Here is a 20,883-nt window from a genome sequence, read left to right as displayed (position 1 = left end):
GCACAGGCACTATGGCCAGGGTCTACCCCTTTAATGGCTCCAGGGCTGGAGGAGAGGAGAGTAAGTTTTCCTGGTTGTTCCCAGAGTGGCCACCAGGACTCCTTGGCCGTGTCCAGACTCAGGGGTTCTTTCGAAAAAAGTAGCCTTTTTTCGAAAGAACTTCCCCTGCGTCCAGACTCAAGCCGCGTTCTTTCAAAATTATTTCGAAAGAACGCGGCTTTTCTTTCGATGGCGGTAAACCTCAATTTACGAGGAAGAACGCCTTCTTTTGAAAGTTCCTCTTTCGAAAGAAGGCGTTCTTCAATGTAAAGAGGCCGTCTTCGAAAGAGAGCATCCAGACTCGCTGGGTGCTCTCTTTCGAAAAAGCGGATTTCTCTTTCGAAAGATCCGCCTGCAGTCTAGACGCGATCTTTCGAAAGAGGCTCTTTCGAAAGATGCTTTCGAAAGAGTCTCACTCACCATGCTGGTCAGAGCACAGAGATGATCAGGCTGATGTTTGCAGGTTCCGGTATTTGCAAAAGAAGTGTGTAAAAGATCACCAGCTCACATGCACCATTCAAGCTCTGTCAGCACATTGCATGCAGTCATTTTTGAACCATACAGGATCAGGACCTTTCACCGCTTTGATGGATGAAAGTGATGCTGCCAGCTATGACAAGGGGCACATCATGATTACATGGTTTGACCAAGAGGCATGATTTTCTAAATGGGTTTGTGAGCAACACTGTAAGGGTAGGAAGTCTTTCTGCATCATCGAGTTAACTTGTCATTGACGCAACCGTTTTGTTGACAAATGTGCTCGCACTTTTCCTTTGACTCAGCAAACGTGATAATTGACTGAGTAAAACAAACACTGACCTCGGTGTCTCTAGCCACTGATCAATGCCACATGTCTTATGCCATTTGTTAACTTGACTGCTTCCAAAATGTCTCCCAAAATTGAGGAAGACATGTTGCTTCACTCTAATGTTAGTGTAAAAATATCAGTGGTGTTGATTTATCCTTCATCGGTGATGGCAGAGAATCTAGGGAACCGGGTGACACAAGGTAATGGGATATAGAGCCATTCATGTCTGGGTTACTGGGTTAAGTAAAGCTTAATTTGTAGTGACCAAAACTTGCCACCTAGGTCTTATAGAGTGCTCTCTGTAATAAGGAGATGGCTGCTCTCAGCCTCCTTTCAATTCCCGAGGGTCAAATGTCCAGTTTACAGAAACCACCGCTCAAACTAGCAGTAATAGGCATACTTGTTGGCATTCTTAGCAAGGAGAGAAAGAGGGAGAAAGGGAGAGAGAGAGAGGACTGAATATGCCTTGAGATGGAATCCTCCTCTTACCTGTAGAGGTGATTCTACCAGATCCAAGTTGAAAACAATTGGCATCACATTGAAGGAGAACTTGTTATAGAAGTGAATGGGAATTGAAGGCACTCAGGACCTCACAGAGGGTGGCTGGCACATCTCAGGATCAGGCCTTCAGTGAGGAAGTGCCCAGTGAACTTTCAGAAAACAAATCTACATTGCATGGGGGAAACAGTGTGAAAAGCAGAGAGGCTTATAATTACTAATAAAACTGCAGCTCTCCTGTACCAGACATAGTTGTTGTTTATTCATCTATATCTACGTATACTGATGACCTTCTGTTTCTGAAACGATAAATTCCTATGAACATCCTGTAAGGCCGATGAAGGTAGAATGTCAGGTTGATTCCATTCATATCTCTTAATCTGAACACTTTTGTCCTTCACGAGGAGTCCATTTTAGTGAAAAGAGATCAGACCGCATTATGTTACACTGTTTCACCAGACTTTTCCAGAGAGCTGTTTTACAAAAACTTACTTGTATCCGCTTTCCACCCTTCATTCTCTCTAAAATCTGAATTGCTTGCAGTATCACACATGCCACGACTGTGCTATCTTTGCCATTTATAAAATCTGAGCTCATCTTTAGAGAGAGAGAGAGAGATTCTCGGCCATTTTTATTTTAGACTTGCAACCGTTATTTTACTTGGCCTAAAGATATGGGGCTGTTTTTATCTTCAAAATGAAAATCTAATCTAGAGTCCTTTTTTGAGAGGGAGTAGCAGAAAGGGTGACAGTGGAGAGTAATATAAATTTAAATGGCTGCCTCTGCTGTAATCCTCCAATAATTTGTCCATCTTCGGATGGTGGGAATTAAGTATTCTAGTGCATTGACAAGGTTGTTGTTGGTCTTGTTTAATACAATTTAATTTGAAATGTTTGCTGTTTCATACCAAGACAGTTAATCAGAACAGCACCACCTCACTTTAAATCAGCTAGCACTTCACATACCTCATTTGAAGCTCTGTTTTGCCACTCTGCCTCTCCTCCCTCTCTGATGGGTGCCAGTGACATTCCTTCAGAGTAAGGTACTATTGCGTGTGGGTAATGGTGGCAATGTTTCATAGTTTGTATGTATATCCCTATTTTCCCCGAATGAAGGAACAAAAGGAAAAACCTTGATTTGTTGAGCATAATTGTATGGATAACCTCAATCCATTACTTTGTGGCACAATGCAGTTTCCCATTCTCAAATCCATCTTCACTGAAATAGGAGGCTATTCTTACATTTTATTCACATAATCATTTTGATATAAAATCTGTTTTGCTGCAGATGAGGACCCTGGAGGAGTTGGTCTGTTGTAATACATAAAGGCTGCCTGACGTTGCAACATTCATTCTCCAGTACTGTTGCTAAAAGCACTGAGGTCTTTTACAGTTCTGCTATTGCCATTCTCTATTTCAATGGAAGCTGGATGTAAAAAGGAAATTGATAGTCCCAGAGAATGAATTTCAGTCATGCTAAGAAAGAAAAGACAGAGAGGAGCTGCCTAAAGAAGTGCTAGTAAATGCCATTGCAAGGGAGAAGATAACTGGATGACCGCCCTAAGACCACTAACTGCATGTTTTCAAAATATGGATTTACCAGTCTTAAAAAGGCACCAGTCTGTATACTCCGAATGCAAGGGTGTGTCTAGACTACATGCCTCCTTCGACGGAGGCATGTAGATTAGCCAGATCGGAAGAGGGAAATGAAGCCGCGATTAAAATAATCGCGGCTTCATTTAAATTTAAATGGCTGCCCCGATCTGCCGATCAGCTGTTTGTCGGCAGATCGGGGCAGTCTGGACGCGATGCGCCGACAAAGAAGCCTTTCTTCATCGGCACAGGTAAGCCTCGTGAAACCAGGTTTACCTGTGCCGATGAAGAAAGGCTTCTTTGTCGACGCATCGCGTCCAGACTGCCCCGATCTGCCGACAAACAGCTGATCGGCAGATCGGGGCAGCCATTTAAATTTAAATGAAGCCGCGATTATTTTAATCGCGGCTTCATTTCCCTCTTCCGATCTGGCTAATCTACATGCCTCCGTCGAAGGAGGCATGTAGTCTAGACACACCCCAAGAGGTTACATTTATACACACTGGTATTTTAGTTCCCTCACATGAGCTGAAGGACATAAGAACTTCCATAGCTGGTCAAAACAATGATCCAGGGAGCTCAGTATCCTGTCTCCAAGGGAGCAGATATCTTCTGTGGGCTGCCAGGCAAGGGAGGGGGTGGCTCCACACCCCAGAAGGAGCGGGGCTTCGGTCAGAAGGGGTAGGGTGGGGCAGCCATTACTCAGTGCCGCCTGGAGCACTGCACTGACCCCACACATACACACAGTCCTCACAGCCACACAGAACAGCGCTCCAGCTGTGATTTAAAGGGCCTGGGGTTCCAGTAACAGGCACTGCTGCAGTAGCAACAGCAGTGGCTAAAGGCCCCAAGCTCCTTTGAATCACCAGGCCCTGGAGCAATTTCCCACTTTGCTCCCCTTGTCAATGGGTCTGCCTGTTTCCAACTGTGGCCAGTATGAGAGCTTCAATAAAGTGTACAGAAAAGGGCAGTTGGAGTGATCCATTTCTGTCATCTTCTGCTGCTGGCAGTCAGAGGTTTAGGATTGTCCTGAGCATGGGACTGAACCCTGACCAACTTGGCTAATAGCCATTTGAGGGGCTTGTCCTCTACAAACCTGTCTAGTACTATTTTGAACCCAGTTATATTTTTGGCCATCACATGGCAAGGAGTTCCATATTGTGTGAAAAAGTACTTCCCCTTGTTTGTACTAAACGTGAGGCCTGTTGATTTCATCGAGTTACCTGCTGGTTTCTGTATTTTGGGAAAGTGTAAATAACAGTTCTCTGATCACTTTTCCCCCACTATTTGTGATTTTATAGGCCTCTATCACATCCCTTCTTCATTGTCTCATTTTGAAGCTGAACAGCCTTAATCTTTTTAATCTTTTTCCATATGGAAGCTATTTCATTTTTGTTGTCCTTCTCTGAAACCTTTTCCACTTCTATTATATCTTTTTTTAAGATAGCAAGACCAGAACTGGACACTATATTTAAGGTATGGGTTCATCATGGATTTATATAGTGGCATCATTATATTTTCGGTCTCATTTTCTATCCCCTTCCTAATAGTTCTTAACACCCTGTTAGCCTTTTTGACCACTGCTGCACCACACTGAGCTGAAGTTTTCAGAGAACTTTCTATGGTGACTTCACAATTTCTTTCACCTAACTTAGATTAGAAGACACCCCCAGCATTGCTTTGGTGGTCCTGAACTCTGTATTTTGAAAAATAATATGTTAGGGCTGGGCGTGAGGGATTCAGTATGCAGGACTACTCTCCCAGTATCCAGGGAGAGAGGACTATCCCAGCCCTCTCTCAGCACAGCAACTTGGGGTCAGGTAAGAAGCAACTCTCCGTGGCCACGGTAGCTCCAACAGGCACAGAAGAGGGAGGGGTGCATGTCCCCCAGCTGAGCCTGGTTCAGGTTCATCTGCCCTCTGCACTCCTCACCCAGCATGAGAAGTGCAGCAAACTGTGCACTTTCCCCTGGGTGAACAGCTAGCAATGTTCCCCTATGAATCAGGAAGGGGAGAGCTTCAGCCCCTCCTGTCTTCCCTAAAAGGCAGCTGGGAAGGGAGGCTTGGGGCTAGAGAAGACCAGGGGAAGGAGGTTCCCCCTGCCAGCATATTTCACTTGCTTGATGATTCTGTATAGTTTTGTGCGTCCCTATATGAATGGAAGGACGATCAATGGATCCCTCCTCCCTGCTATTTCTAAAGTACACCTGGGGGTTGGGGTTGAGGCAGTCCCAGAAGCATTGAGCATGTCCCCGACCAGCCCCTTTCACCTGCCTGGTGATTCTGTCTCTCTTCTGTATGGTTTTATGAGAAGCAATCCCATGCCAGGCACATCCCATTTTCCTGGCACAACCAAACCCTGACTTTGCTTTAAGTTATGATAATAAGAAGCTGCATACCAAATTTGGTGGCTCTAGCTTTTACTGTTTAGGAGAAGTTCTTGAACAAACATACAGACACACAGACAGACTCATACACAGATGCACAGACAGACAAACTCTCTCCGATATATAGTAGATATGCAGGAGCGGCCCGAGGCCAGCTGTAGCAGCTGGCGCCCCAGGCGGAAGGCGTGATCGGTGCCCCCGCCTGCATGGCCGTCAATGGCCGTGATGTCATCATCGGGCACCTGGGCCGGCAGTGCCCTATGCGACCGCCTATCCTGCATAGGCTCACGGGCTGCCCCTGTAGATATGTAGTTAGAATTCTTTGTTCCAAACTGCAGCACTTTACACTCCTCAATGTTGAATTCCATCTGTCATTTTCATGAGGCAAATCTGATAGTCCTTATTCAGGTTTTACTTGGGATTTAAAGTGTTTTGCTCTTGATTCTTACTGGAATCTTACTGAGAATCCCGTTAGGATTTTAAATGAAGCAGCTTTTCATAGGAAGTTCATGGGAGTTTTGCATCAGTAAGGGCAGAATAAAAATTGAGCCGAAAGCAATGTAGTAAGTAATTATAGAACTTAATCCCAGGACCACTTGGTTTATATCCCCTGTCAATGATTGACTTATGTCCTGCAGCAGAAAAGATTATTTGTTAATTATTATTATTATTTTATTATTATAAATAAAAACACATATGACACACAACACAATGTATTTTCCCTAGCTCTTGTTTGAATCCCTCTAAAATTTCACTTGTGAAAATGTAGTATAGCATAATTGGTAAAAATGGTAAAAAAAAAAACCCAAACCTTTGCTCCAAGACTGAACTGCCACTCTGTCTAAGGTTACATCTTTACTGAGAGAGAGAGAGAGAGATTCTGTGTGAGCAGGACTAAGGGAGAAAGGGGAGTCTAGTTTTATTTCATTTAGTTACATTTAAAACTCTGCATTGGAGAACCATCATCCAGAGTTCTGAGCATTTTTGCAATAAACTGAAAAATACAATAAAGAAAAGTTTTAAGGTCATTCAAAGTGCCAGCAACATTTCTGCCCCAACTCTTAACTACATTTCATATTAACCAGCAGTCAGCTAAATTTGGATTAAAGCATCCATGCCATCCTCTACTGCTCACTTGGATATGTAGGCCTTGAAGCAAACCTGTAACGTCAGCAGTCCTGAAGCTATTAGAGATGAGGGAACGAAAGAGTACTCCAAAGAAATGTGTGTCTGCTGTGTAGGTATATACTTATTGTGTTTCTTAGACTGTAAATTCTTTGGGACAGGGGCTGTCTTTGTGTACAGTGCCCAACACCAACAGAGTCCTGACTCATATGTAAGGTTTCCAGGTACTACCACAATACACTTGCACAATAATAAATTAGCATAGACAGTAGAATTGTGCTAAAGATTTGTTTAGAAGACTCTTTTTTTGATCGTGAAATGATAACTAAGAATCCCTACAATTGGTCAGCAGAATGAAATAATTTTTGCTATACCTTTGGGAGGGGGCTTTCAAGATCGATACAGTTTTCCTGCCCTCACACTTCCAACTTCATTTCTAAACTATGTGTGCAGTGATTCTGGTGTGCTAGAATCTTCTTTTTTCCAGAGTATCATAGAGTATCACCTCTGCCCCCCACCACAGGGCTCCTGGGTGAGTTACAGCCCCCCCGCCACACGCACACACACACACACACACACACACACACACACACACACCACGCTTCTAGCCCCTCCTCCAGACCTTCCTGTTCCTGGGCTCTGTGGTCCTACTGGACCACAGATGTTGTCAAACCAGAGAGTCCCCATTTAGGGAGGTACAACCTGTATAAAATACAGTCTTTGTAACACAGAGCTCATCCATGCATTTGTCAATGAGACAACTTAAATACTTAATGTTAAATGCATGCTTAGAGGTGTTATTGGATTCCGGACAAGGCTCTCAGGACCTTGGAGGCCTGAGTTCTAAGAGTTCTCTGAAATGTATATAAGAGTTAGATTTTTATTATTATCAAAGGGCCCAATCCAGTTCCTATTTAAGTCAAAGGGAGCAGAACTGGGCTACAGCAGTGTTGAAAATGTATGTAAACAGATGTCTTCCTTCCCCAGTCTGTGCATGATATCTTTGCTCTCATTTATGTATGCAGAGGTTTTTATGAGAGTGATGGAGTTACTTGTGGGTGAATATAGAGCTGTACCAAAATATGTTTTATGTATACTTTTTCTGAGGGGGTGTTTCAGGGCTTCAGGGAGGTCAGACAATTCTAACAACTGCCCAACTGTCACAAGACATTAAAGCTGAATGAGTCTAAGGGTCAAATACTGGAGAAGCATAACATGCGCATCCTCTTAGTTGATCTGGCTGGCTGGGAGAAACCAATCTGAGGCAAAAGGCCTTCCTAGGACCTGCAGCAAGGGTCTTTCAGCAAACATGGAAATCAGGATCAGGTTCACACAGGGGAAGATGGAACTTTGAGAAACAGGTGTTTCTAGTGGTTAGCAAAGGGAAGGGAGGGGGGCAAGACGAGACTGACACTCTGGAAGGCAAACTACAATCTTGCTGGGTCCCAAGACCTTCTGGACTTGTTAGCAGAATGTAGGTCAGAACTCCAGAGGGAAGCTCATCTAACGTAGCTTGTAGTGAAAATTAGATGAGTCTAGATAGATGTAATGACCACTCCTCTCTGAATGTTGGTCCCTGTGTGTATTCCACTGTGGGAACACATATGCTTCGTGAGCCTGGAGCTGAGGAATTTTGAGAGCAGCATCTGTTGGTCTACACATGCACCCTTGCTCACCCCCAGATTCCAACTAAGGAAATAAATGGGAAGGACAGGCTGATCTCTCGTTCCTTCTCACAGTTGCATCATCTGGATCAGAAACTCCAGTGTCCAAAACTTTGGCTTTTTCCCTTTATGTGTCGAGAGAGAGAGGATGAGAAGTTTTCTAAAATGTAAAATTGTATATAATACTTTGTCTTTTAGTCAGTTAGTTATATGGGCAATGGGCATCATAGTCTGGAGAAGGACATGCCTCCCTAAACAGCCAGGTAGAGCTCCGCTCTCAAGCTCCACCCCAAGTTCCCTCTCTAGTGTGGCTCCAGTCTTGTTTTCGGATGACCCTGGTATGAGCCACACCTCCCATCAATCTGGGGCTGGGGAGTCTGGGGCTTCCTTGGGAAGGATGGAATGTTCACTTTAGGAAGCACCATGAGCCTGCCATTGGACCCAGGCTGGGGGAACTGTCCCCCATACATTGGCCTGACTTAACAAAGGGTGTGTCTTCTGCCCCAAGGTCTGACTGAGGAGTGAGGGACTCTATCCCCAGCATCTCATTGGGAAAGCAGGAAATGGTAATGAAGGCATAACTCAAATGGTCTATTCATGGCCGAAGTAGAGTGCTGTTATGCAAGTAGATAACACAGGGCTCCTCTGGAGCAGTGCATACTGCACTTTCTGATTGTTAGAGAGGACTGTGGGGGTACCCCATAGAGTGGAAATATTATTCACCCAAACCAATGGAGACTATCAAATACATGAATCCCTTCTGTCATGTTCAATTTCAATTTCTGTATTTTTGTGTTATTCAAACAAAAAGAAAAAGATAAATATAGTCAGATAGATGCAATTGAAAACAATCAATTATACATGCAGTCATGTATACATGAGTGCAAATCAGATTTTTAAACATGATGAAGGCCAGGCAAACATATGACTGGACATTTTGCATATACATATTCACCCTCACCTTAATGTCCTATGTCATAAATTGGATTACTGAAACTATGTCTAGGCTGCACCGTTAAACTGGAAAAAGATATGCAATTTCCGGTACACAAGAGGCTCTTTCAAAATTTGGTGTGTCTATGCGGCACCAAATTGTGAAAGAAAGTGCTCTTTCAAGCCATCCCTTATGCCTCGCAGAATGAGATTTACAGGGGTGATGAAAGAGTGCATCCATTCTTCTGAATATTTTTTAAAAATAGTGGACGCATTCCTTGGACACGGCATTGCTTTTTCGGGATATATCCAGTATCTCAAAAAAGCAATGCAGTCTAGACGTAGCCTGACATGCTTAACGTGAAGCATCTATTTAGTTGTTTTCTTGATTTGGGGCATGTACACAAACACATACATACATTTTAATAAGTATCTCCTGGGGTAAAATATCCTCACAATATTATGAATCTAACTTTTGAAATCTACCAAACTATCTGTAAAAACAGAAATGTAACAAGGTAGCACTGGAATGATTTCTCTTACTGAAAGCACTGTAAGACCTCAGCTTCTGTTCTTGTTTTGATTACACAAGTAAATGACAACTCAGAGGAAGCACTGAAAGACATAATTTTGTCCCTTGCATTTCCACAGGGAATTATTGGAATGCTGCATCTTTCATTACTCCATCATCCTACCTTCACTTCTCCACATTCCAAGGGGAAACCAGTGCAGACATCTCTTTCTATTTCAAAACATCAGCCCCTGATGGAGTGTTTCTTGAGAATTTGGGGAATACAGACTTCATCAAACTTGAGCTGAAATGTAAGTATATTTCCTCCACCATTTTTATTGAAAACAAAACAAAACAAAAAAATGAGATTCAAGAAACTTCCATCATTCCACACATAGTGTCAACCAATAAAAGCTATTTGTGATGTAGGGCAAAATCCAAATGTACTGATTCTAATATTTGTAATTTACCTTAGCAAGGGGAAACCCCTAGAAATAGTCATGGAGATGTCGTAGCAGGAGGGAAAAAAATGCTGGCAGATATTACCTAAATCTTAAGGCTTTTTAAAAATTACATGCCTAATTTAGTTATGTTATGTGAAGAGTATGTATATGTGTTGTATGCCATGGTCATTCTCTAGAAGAAAAAAGCACTATATGACTATTTTTATCAATTATTTGAAAGATGTGAAGGCGTACATGTGATGTTAAATTCTGAAAAACCCTGAAATAACCAAATCTTTATGCTCACATGGGTTATGACACTGGTAAAATCTCTGACCTAAGAAAGCGGCCACAACAGCTTGACATGCTGCAAAATAAAATGAGCATAGAGAGAGTGACTTATTTATTTTTAAGAAACATGGGGCAAATTTTCAAAAGACAGCTTGGTGAGTCTCAGGAAGTTAATAGGTGGGAACAAGGACATTAAAGCCTCCTTTGCTTTCCCTCAATCCAGTTGAACCCTAAATAATTTGTCAGTGATCAGACAATAAGTCAGTGGCAAAACAGGAGTTTTGATTCCTAAGTCTGTGTGTTTCTGCATAGACACACAGCCTAAATCAGTGGTGCACAACTTGCGGCCCATCCTGGCTCGATGTGTGGTCTGTGAGACATTTTGTTTATCATTGCCCACATCCAGGGTTGCCATATTCTACTGGTTTCCATCCATATAGTTTTTTCCTACTGATATGAATGAACTAACATGCATGTAAAGCAAGGGCATGTGAAGTTATGTGCATGCTGATTGCACACAACGTTGATCGTGAGAGCCGTGAAGCCCCTCTGGATCCAGTCAAAACGCTGCTATGGTTTTGAACATGCACACCATGCAAATTCTAGGTATGCAAGCGCAGTTAGCAAAACTACCCTATCCCAGGAGACCGTCCTGGTTACAACAATCTTGTGGCCCACTGAGATGGAGAGTCACTCACGTGGCCCACTATCTAGTATAGTTTGCCCATCAATGGCCTAAATCCTCTAACACATCACTGATTAGGATATTATCTTTCTAATAATAATTCATTTCAGAGCTTCTTTCTCCAAAGACATCTTAAAATGGACCCCCACTGTATCAATGAATTTTGCACACTGCACTTTAGAGTCTTATGTGTTTATGCAGACAGGGTTTGTTTTTTCATCCCTTTATCTTGTTTGAGTTGGATGAGAAGACTTGTGCAAACTTCGTTGTATTTTTTTCACTGAATTACTATTTGGTTTTCCTACCAAAAAAGCCAGTGTGTCAAAAAATCAACCCCTTCAGGAGGAAAATGTTTCATTAGCCATGTATCAAATGATGCTCACAAACTGGCCTCGCAACATTTTACCACTCCAAGACACTGGGGCGACCTTCCATTTTAGGCCAGCAGTGCAGCAAAAAGCAGAAAAAAGCACACCTCAGGATGCACAAGTTGGGAAAGCATTAGCATAGCTCTTCCTTACTCTGATTCAGTCTGTGATGGACCCACATAGCATGTGGAAAACAGTTTCTAGCCATACCACCAACTAGCACACCACAAGTGATTTTCTTTTCAATCTAATTTGTGTAGACTGCTGAAATTCCAGCTGCTTTATTCTGTGCTGATATTTTTACAAAAATAAACAATGTACTGAATAGAACAATCAAGTCCTAGCCTATTACTAGGGCCCATAGGAGTGATAGTAATACAAATAATAAATAATTTGTACCGGATATCCTTTATACACTGAATCTTTTCTCCTGTATTTCCTGATATTTGAGGGTTGTTTGTTGGTTTGTTTGTTGGTTTGTTTGTTTGTTTGTTAAAGACAAAATCAAGTCTACAAATTGGAGCATAAACTTCTTGTTTCAGTTGGGATCTAGCATCTAGGCTAATCACAAGGTTTCTGTCTGAGAGTGTTTGCTTCATTCCTCAAAGCACCTGTATTTTGTTTTCTGTGTTAATGAAGGAAAGAATAATTGGGCTCAGGACAATCTAAAAAAGGCAAGCTTCTGTTGTCCACTTATGATGTTAAGAAGTGAACTTAGTTTCCTGCATGTCTGGACTTGATTACAAAGACATGTGAACTGATATGAGCTGAAAGTGGCTCCTGATGAATGAAAAACCTGGCTAGCGGCTTAGTCTAAGCACGAGGTTCAGAATATATAATTTTGCTAGAATCTTGTATTCAAATGAGATCAGTGCTGACTAAACCCTTCATCCTTAGGTAGAAAAACTGAGTGCATATACCACCACATTTGGCATTAATTGGACTTTGCTGGCAGTCTCATCTGATGGGCCAAGGACTTTATTTACTATGGGTATGTCTACACTACAAAGTTAATTCGAACTAACGGACGTTAGTTCGAATTAACTTTGATAGGCACTACACTAGTGCTCCGCTAGTTCGGAGCGCTTAATTCGAACTAGGTAAACCTCATTGTACGAGGACTAAGCCTAGTTCGAACTTGCTAGTTTGAATTAAGGGGTGTGTAGCCCCTTAATTCGAACTAGTGGGAGGCTAGCCCTCCCCAGCTTTCCCTGGTGGCCACTCTGGCCAACACCAGGGAAACTCTATTACCCCCCTCCCGGCCCCAGACCCTTTAAAGGAACACGGGCTGGCTACGGTGCCCGTGCCAGGTGCAAGCCTGCCAGCACCCAGCCAGCAGACCCTGCACCTGGCACGGCTCGAGCCACCCACCCGATGCCCCCCTGCCTTCCCCCTCTTCCCGGGACCAGGCTGGCGGCTCCCGGGAGCTTGACCGGGACCGCAAGAGGCGGGCACCTGCCTGGTCCAGTGCAGACATGGTGGACCTTGTCCACGACCTCCGCAATAGGCACAGGAAAGCGGCCATCTAGGGCAGGAGAGCTGCCAGCCTGGCCACCCAGGAGCAGGTTTGCATGAAAATCAAGGTGGTCCACTGAGACCCCCGACCCTGAGCCCTGAGCTTACAATGGCCGTACTGGGTCAGACCAAAGGTCCATCTAGCCCAGTAGCCTGTCTGCCGACAGCGGCCAACCCTAGGGACCCTGGAGGGGATGGACCGAAGACAGTGACCAAGCCATTTGTCTCGTGCCATCCCTCTCCAGCCTGCCACAAACCTTGGGCAGGGACACCACTCCTACCCTCTGGCTAATACCACTCCATGGACCCAACCTCCATGACTTGATCTCACTTCCCTTTAAACTCTGTTCCAGTTCTAGCCTTCATAGCCTCCTGCAGCAAGGAGTTCCACAGGTTGACTCTTTGCTTTGTGAAGAACAACTATCTGTTACTAGTTTGAAGCCTGCTACCCATTCCTTTCCTTTGGTGTCCTCTAGTCCTTCTATTATGGGAACTAATGAAGAACTTTTCTTGATGCACCCTCTCCACACCACTCGTGCTTTTATAGACCTCTATCAAATCCCCCCTCCATCTCCTCTTTTCTAAGCTGAAAAGTCCCAGTCTCTTTAGCCTCTCTTCATATGGGACCTGTTCCAAACCCCTCATCATTGTAGTTGCCCTCCCCTCTCCCAGCTTCTCTCTTCCCCTCTCCCACCTCCTTTTCCCAGTCTCCCCCAGTTTTGTTCAATAAAGAGAGATTCTATTTTTGAACACAATTGTCCTTTATTTTGTACATCAGGAAGGGGGGCTAAGGACAGGTAAGTGGAAGGAGGTGAGGGAGGAATGGGGTACGAGCCCCCGATGGGGAGGACTGGGCTGGCTCTGTGGGTTTCTGGGGGTGGAACCTCTCCTGCAGCCCCCCAATTGCCTCCTCTCCCCAGATGGCAGCCTGCGGCAAGTGCAGTCGGTCTGATGGCCGAGTGCTGTGATGTGCCCAGTGTGGGTAGTCCGGGCAATCCAAGCCAGGACTGCTTTGCAAGCGGGGCACCCCTGAGAACTGTCTGTCCGGGGTGGGGGTTGGGTCCCTTTAAGCACAGCCCTCGGCTAGCCTGAGACAGCAGCTCCACGCTCTAAGTCCTCATCTGATGCCCTGCTGGCACTGCTTCCGGCCGTCCTTAATCCCGGTTCAGGGTCCACTCTGTGTGGACATGCTAGTTCGAATTAGCAAAACGCTAATTCGAACTAGTTTTTTAGTCTGGATGCGTTAGTTCGAATTAGCGCTGTAGTGTAGACATACCCATAGAGACCAAAAACACAGCTAGGATTCATTATGGGAAAAGTTTGCTTTGTAGCTATCTGTGCTGCAGGTTGGATATACAATTTTAAAAATAAAAAGGAAAACAATAGTTTAACACGATATTTTATTTATAAATTTGCTAGCTTTTTTACTTTGTTCTCATTTTTACACTCATAAATGTTTTAAGTGGCTATTGTTTTTGTTTGTTTTGTTTTGTTTTAGTTTTCCTACCCACATTACTGACACCCAGAATCCACCATTCCTCTTATTTCTGTTCCATTTATCGAAACAGGAAACATTTTCTTAGCTGGAGTTCACTTTCTGCAATCTAAAACTTCCCATAACCATACGGGCTCTCATAATCCCTTTTATCTGGGTGCCCACATGAAAAGCAACCCTCGACTGCAGGCTAAATGGGTGCCCACCCTGAGCCTTTGTTCAGGCAGGGGATTAAGAAGCTGGGGTTTCCCACCAGGAGCCAGTCCAAGGCTTGGACTCCTGGGCCTCTTGAAGGCTAGCATTGCCAAAACAATACAGTCTGATTGCAGATTCTGATGGTTGGGTTTTCCCTGTTGTCCTGTGCCCTTAAGCACTTGCTAGTGTGACACCACAAAAGCTGTTTCAGTGGCTAGATACTTTTTAGCCTTGTAGCACAAGCCCCATACACCAGAACCTGTCTTCTTCGGTTCTGAAACTGACTGTGTAGATGTGCTCTTTATGACTTTAGACTAGTTACTTCCTCCTCTGTGTTTCTGTTTCCCTATCCATAAAATAGAGATCCCTCTATTTACCTCTCTTTGGAAAGTACTTTAAGGTCCGTGGATAAAAATTGCTATATGTGTTAAACATGTTACAAATATGTTATAAAAATATATAACCCTATCTTTCAGAAGCCTCTCTTCTACAAAAGCATCTAACACAACATACATAATTAATTAATAATTCATTATTGTAATAAATAACAGTGCCTTTGGGAGAGGGGGCAGTATAGCCTTTATCAAGCAAGCTAAGCCAAACATTTAATACTTTCATTTAAATTTAATATTTTCATTTCCTGAGGCAACATTAAATTCCAACTATGATATAAGACTGAGCCACTATGTAGGGCTTTTAAAAAATTATTTCTCTCTGTATTTAAGCAAAGAACTTTTATTAAGCAATAAAACGCACCCTCCCTATATTGATTCCCCACACATACAGTCTCCAGTTATGAGTGAGGCTACTGCATTAAAACTCTGCTTCTTCCCCATATTGAACTACTATGTATTATTGCCTTCTCAGAACATTTCTGCTGGCTTAAATTGCTTCTCTGACAGTAGAGAGGTCATGGAAAATTAGAATGTTCCCATGCTCAGATGGGTAAGGAGTCTGTCTCCCCTTGGCCATCGTACATATGTCGCCACTCAAAATTGCAGGAAGTCCCTGAGTACAGGGGAGTGCTGGAACTCCTGCCTTGGCATGCCTTAGCAGTTGCAGATTTCCCCAATGGGATAGGAAGAAGGCAGAACCATGCTGCAGCCTGAACATATACACAGGAAAGCTCTGGAAGGGAGTGCAATTCTGTGCCACCCCCGATTAAAAACTTTGCTTTAAAGGCACAGATTAACCCAGAGCCGGGTGTATTACTAGAAGCAGTACACAGGAAATATAATGGCTCTCTAACCAATCAAAAAAGCTATATCCAGAAAGAAAATGGTACCATCTGATGGTTATTCCTTACTTCTAGCTGCAGCTTCTAACCTTTGCAGAGTGGCAGGCTCTGAGTGGCCCAAGCTGATAGTGGTATTGTTAAAATAATGCAGCTGTAACTGCAGGTGTCAAGAAATGACTTCACACGGCAACTCCATTCCATTAGTTTCCCATATTCTACAAAACATAAAAGGGGCTTTTATCTGAGCTCTGTACAATGCAGGCAGCCTGAAAGCATGAACTGATATACCAGGAAGGGGAAAAAGAGGATATTGGTGATAATGCAGTGTATCTGGGTGGATTAAATTTCACACTACACATGGATCAGTGGTGGTGGATGAATAATACAATGTGATTTGCAGCCTTTTTATGTTGCAGCCTTCTTAAAGATACAGAATAACTTAGTGCAGTGGTCACCAACCAGTAGATCGGGATCTACCAGTAGATCTTGGAGCCTCTGACAGGTGATCCTGACTGGTTTGGCCAGGAAGCTGTGGAGCACTGGTTCTTCAGTTGCCCCTCCACCCACTGTCATGCTGCTCCTGCCCTCTGCCTTGGAGCTGCCCCCTGTAAGCCTCCTGCTTGCTGTACAGGGTGAGGGAGGGTCGCAAGACAGAGAGCTCTGATGTCAGTGTCCCTCCTCCCCCCACACTTCTGTACCCTATCTTCACACAGAGAGAAGGGGATGGAGGGAGCTTGGCAATGCAAATCTCTGTCATTACACACAGTCCTTCACTCTCATCTCCCGACCTAGCACATACATTGGGGGTTGTTGCTATTTCTGTTACTTCTTGCAAAGTGGGTTATTTTTGGTTTTTGACTGCTCTGTGCATTTCATAATTTTCATTGCTCTCTAACTCTTAAATTTAAGTCTTTGAGCAGTGAGTTCTACAATGCCTAACCTGTCGTGGCTGGTGTAACTATCCCTGTGGTAATTGCTGCTCCTGGTAGAGGCTGGCATGTCCTTGCAACCCCTGAGAAAGGCAAAGCAGGGGATCTCCACATGCTGTCCTTGTCTGCATACACCACTCCTACAGCTCCCATTGATCAATAATGGGAAACTGTGGCCAGTAGAACCTATGGGCTCAGTCCCTGTAGATGAGGGGCAGCACATGGTGCCATGGAGCCATTGCTGTACATGCCAGCTGCTTTCAGGAGTGGTGCAGGGCCAGGGCAGAGGTAAGCCTGCCTCAAATCCACTGCTCCACCATCCGGAAGCCGTCTGAGTTAAACGGTGCCCAGCCAGAGCCTGCTTCCTGAACTCCTGTCCCAGCTCTGAACCTCCTTCTACACCCAACCTCTTGCCCCAGACATAAGTCCCCCTGCACCCAAACTCCTTCCCAGAGCTTGTTTCCTGAAACCCGTCCTGGACCCCAGTCCCCCACCCTGGGCTAAGACCAGAACCTGCACCCCAACCCCCTATCCCAGCAAGGTGAAAGTGAGTGAGGATGGGGGAGGAAGGGGGATGGAGTGAGCAGAGTGAGACTTTGGAGAAAGGGTGGAGCAGGGGCAGGGCTTCAAAGAAGGGACAGGAAGGAAGTGGAAGAAGGGTGTTTGGGTTTGAGGGAGATCTTACATTTCACTTAAATTGAAAAAGTGATCTTGTGGTTAAAAAAGTTGGAGCCCACTGCCTTGGTAGGACACAGAGAGGGATAGTCAAAAGATGGCAAGAGATGGAAATCTGTTATCTTGTTATTTCTTGGCTGACACTGACTACTCTCTCCACCCCAAGTTAAGTCTGTCCACGGTCAGGGGTCCTTTTGACTCATCAGTGATAAAATAGGCTCAAATACATATAGTGACATGAGTCCCTCACCTCAATCAATGTGTGATTAAACCCATTACTGTGGCACACAGTGAAAAAATACAGTTCACCACAATGAAAACTTCATAAAGCTGAGTTCCCAGTAAAACTGCATTCCACACAAATATCTGCATTATTCAATCCCTGTCTCCCCAGCAAAAGACAATAGCTCTACAACCCCTGGAAGCAACAAGGAGGGCTAGGTCAAAGCTGAGGCTCCCCATGTACAGCCCTTAGCCCCCTCTCTTTATGCAGGAGGATTCTAGCTAGAGCACCAGTGCTGATCACATCTGCCATAATACGGGATAGGGAGAGAGGTGAACATGTGTAACCCTTCTGCCGGGTAGGTCTGGCAGTAACCAGGGCTGGGTTCAATATCTTGGGGTCCATCTCACACAGAACTGACTCGAGCCCCCACCCAGTGATCTGGGAAATTCACACACCCCTGGGTGCCTCTGAGAAGCAATGCTTCCCCACTCGCAAGCACAGAATCTGAGTGTAGGAAAAAAACCTTTAATGAGACAGAGAGAGAAGTCATACGGCATTAACTTGGGGAAAACACCACAAACAGAGTTCATAACCCAAACATGAGCTAAGCCCCCCACCCCAGCCAAGAATCACCTGAAGTCCAAAGAGTCTGATACCCCAAAAGTCTCTGTCCCTGGTCCATGCCACCCAGAGTCCCAAAGTTCACCCGCAGGGTTTCACCTCCCAACCTGGGTAGAAATCGGGGTTGGGGGATAGATAGGAGGCATCTTACGACACTCCACCACACCCCACCAACTGTCTCATCCCATGTCACCGGACGCTCCGCTGGGCACCTGCCTCTGCTCTGTGCCACGCCACTGGTCCACGCCACGCTGCTGGTCACCATGCCACGCCGCTGGTTGCCGCTCCTCGCCTGCCACCGCTCCGACCGGCCATGTTATACCACCAGCCAGTGATTCCCACCAGCCACTCTGCTGGCTGCCGCCACTTCACTGGCTGCAATGGGTCTGGCTCTCAGCCAAACCAGTGATTTCAGCTCTCAGGCTATGTCTAGACTGCAGGCTTCTTTCGAAAGAGCCTCTTTCGAAAGATCGCGTCTAGACTGCAGGCGGATCTTTCGAAAGAGCAATCCGCTTTTTCGAAAGAGAGCACCCAGCGAGTCTGGATGCTCTCTTTCGAGGAAGACCTATTTACATTGAAGAACGCCTTCTTTCGAAAGAGGAACTTTCGAAAGAAGGCGTTCTTCCTCGTGAAACGAGGTTTACCGCCATCGAAAGAAAAGCCGCGTTCTTTCGAAATTATTTCGAAAGAACGCGGCTTGAGTCTGGACGCAGGGGAAGTTTTTTCGGGAAAAGGTTACTTTTCCCGAAAAAACCCCTGAGTCTGGACACAGCCTCAGTGATTTCAACTCTTCAGCCACCAGTTGGACTGGCAAAGGAATCCAGCTTCCACTAGACTAGCAAAAGAAAAGACTCCTCAGGGAGTCTGCTTTAGGTCTGTCCTTAAAACAAAGGAGAGGTGGAAAGGGAAGGTTGGGCCAGTCTTACACTCACACCTGGCAGGTGTGAAGCAGGCTGACTCAAGCCCTTTAACCCTTCCCCCCAGTTCTGTTCACTCAACTCTGGAAGGGGGGAGGCTTGAGATCTCTTACCGTGATGGTGTTGTCTCTCCTGCAAGCACTGGTGGCATGTTTTACAGTTCCCACATTTAGGGGTAGCATGATTAGTGACCCCACAACAGTCCCAAATTATTTACAATTCTCCACATTCCATTCCAACACTGACCCTCCATCAGCCCTGGCTGAATGGGATTTACATAGCCACACCTCGGATTCTCTCCTGAGCTGTATTTACATATCAACAGTTAACAGTTAATTACCTTGCAAAGCTAAACAATTGTAGCAGGCACATCCACCCCTCCTTTTAGCTGGCTGATAGCAAGCAGTGGTTCAGCCCCTGCTTACATCGTATGACTTATACATCAAAACCAAGAGCTTAAACGCCACTCATAAATCAAGAGGCAGCCAGTACAAACAGCCTGCAGCACAAATGTTGTGTTTTCACACTGTGATACACTGCTTACATGGACAACTGAATTCTGCACTAGCTTGAGTTTCTGGTACATCTTAATGTGTCACCCCATGAAGAGCATGTTGCAATAATCCATTCTTGAGCTGGGGAAAAAACCTTGGATCATAACTGCAAGGTTTACATTTAAACAAAATAGCCATAATTTCCTAGCTAAGTGAAGATGAGGGGGAAAGGTATTCCTGAATGCTGCTGCTTTGATCCAGTAGCATCCTCTCATTGCAAACTCTGGTAGCAGGTAGCACCAATGAAAGGGACAGTGGTAATTCTCAATATATCTTCCAGTCCCCTCCCTCTACCTATAAGTATCACCCCAATTTTATCTGCATTGAACTTCAGCTAGCTTTCATCTGTACTCCAGGCTCATCCAGACATCGAGCCAAGCATTCAGCAGACTGGCTGAACCCAATGAGATAGCAACCTGATGGTAAGGAACACCTGATGGTGTTCTCAGGAAATGGCCAGCACTGTAGTCCATGCATTCTCACAGATCTCTTTCCCTCTTTGAACTCATTGGAAAAACTCCCATTCACATCAGTGGCAGTTGACCCAAGTCCTCTAGGTCCTCCATAGAAATGAAGCACCAAATTTGAATCCCATAGCAGTAAGTGACCCATTTGCACAAAAGATATTTGTACCCAGCCTTTTCCACCTAAATACTAAATTCATTACCCTGCCTTTTCTCAGACTCTTCCCTGAACTTTTGCTGCCATGTGTTTCAGGCTATCACCACCATCTTTGCTTTGAGCCTCCCAGCACTGTGCTCAAATGCACACCACAATGAGTAACTCATCTGAGGCCAGGTCTATACTCACAGAGAAAATTGATGTAAGATATGTAACTCCATCTACGTGAATTATGTGAAATGCTCCTGTATACTTCCCTTACTCCTCACAACACAGTGAGAAGTATCGGCACTGATGGGGGTGCCCTCAACATTCGATTTAGCAGGTCTTTACTAGACCCGCTAAATCAAACCCCAGAGGATCAATTGCCAGAGTATCAATCCTCTGAGTGGAGATGTAACCTAAGAACAGAGCTAAGTCTAGGAGAACACACTTTAGAGGCTAAAGGTAGATACAGAAAGGTGAGCAAAGACCATTAAGACAGCAAGGTTCCTATCAAATATAGAGGATAATGAAGGAACAAAAATTCAGATGTCCATGTCATCAGGCTCTTCA

At 44.7% G+C, this 20,883-nt stretch overlaps 1 protein-coding gene across 1 annotated transcript in view; it reads left to right on the top strand.

Moving 5' to 3' along the window:
* CNTNAP2 (contactin associated protein 2) overlaps positions 1-20,883 on the top strand; it is a 1,659,707-nt gene that overhangs the window by 1,474,979 nt on the left and 163,845 nt on the right. Inside the window, exon 16 of the mRNA XM_075921713.2 lies at positions 9,697-9,867. Within this exon, the coding sequence (XP_075777828.2) occupies positions 9,697-9,867 (171 nt within the window). The remainder of the gene's footprint in view (positions 1-9,696; positions 9,868-20,883) is intronic.

This window comes from Pelodiscus sinensis, chromosome 2 (genome assembly GCF_052426305.1).
Source record: "Pelodiscus sinensis isolate ZL-2025 chromosome 2, ASM5242630v1, whole genome shotgun sequence".
In the NCBI taxonomy this organism is placed as follows: domain Eukaryota; kingdom Metazoa; phylum Chordata; order Testudines; family Trionychidae; genus Pelodiscus; species Pelodiscus sinensis.
Note: the sequence above shows the minus strand (reverse complement) of the source record. Positions and strands in the feature narration are given on the sequence as shown.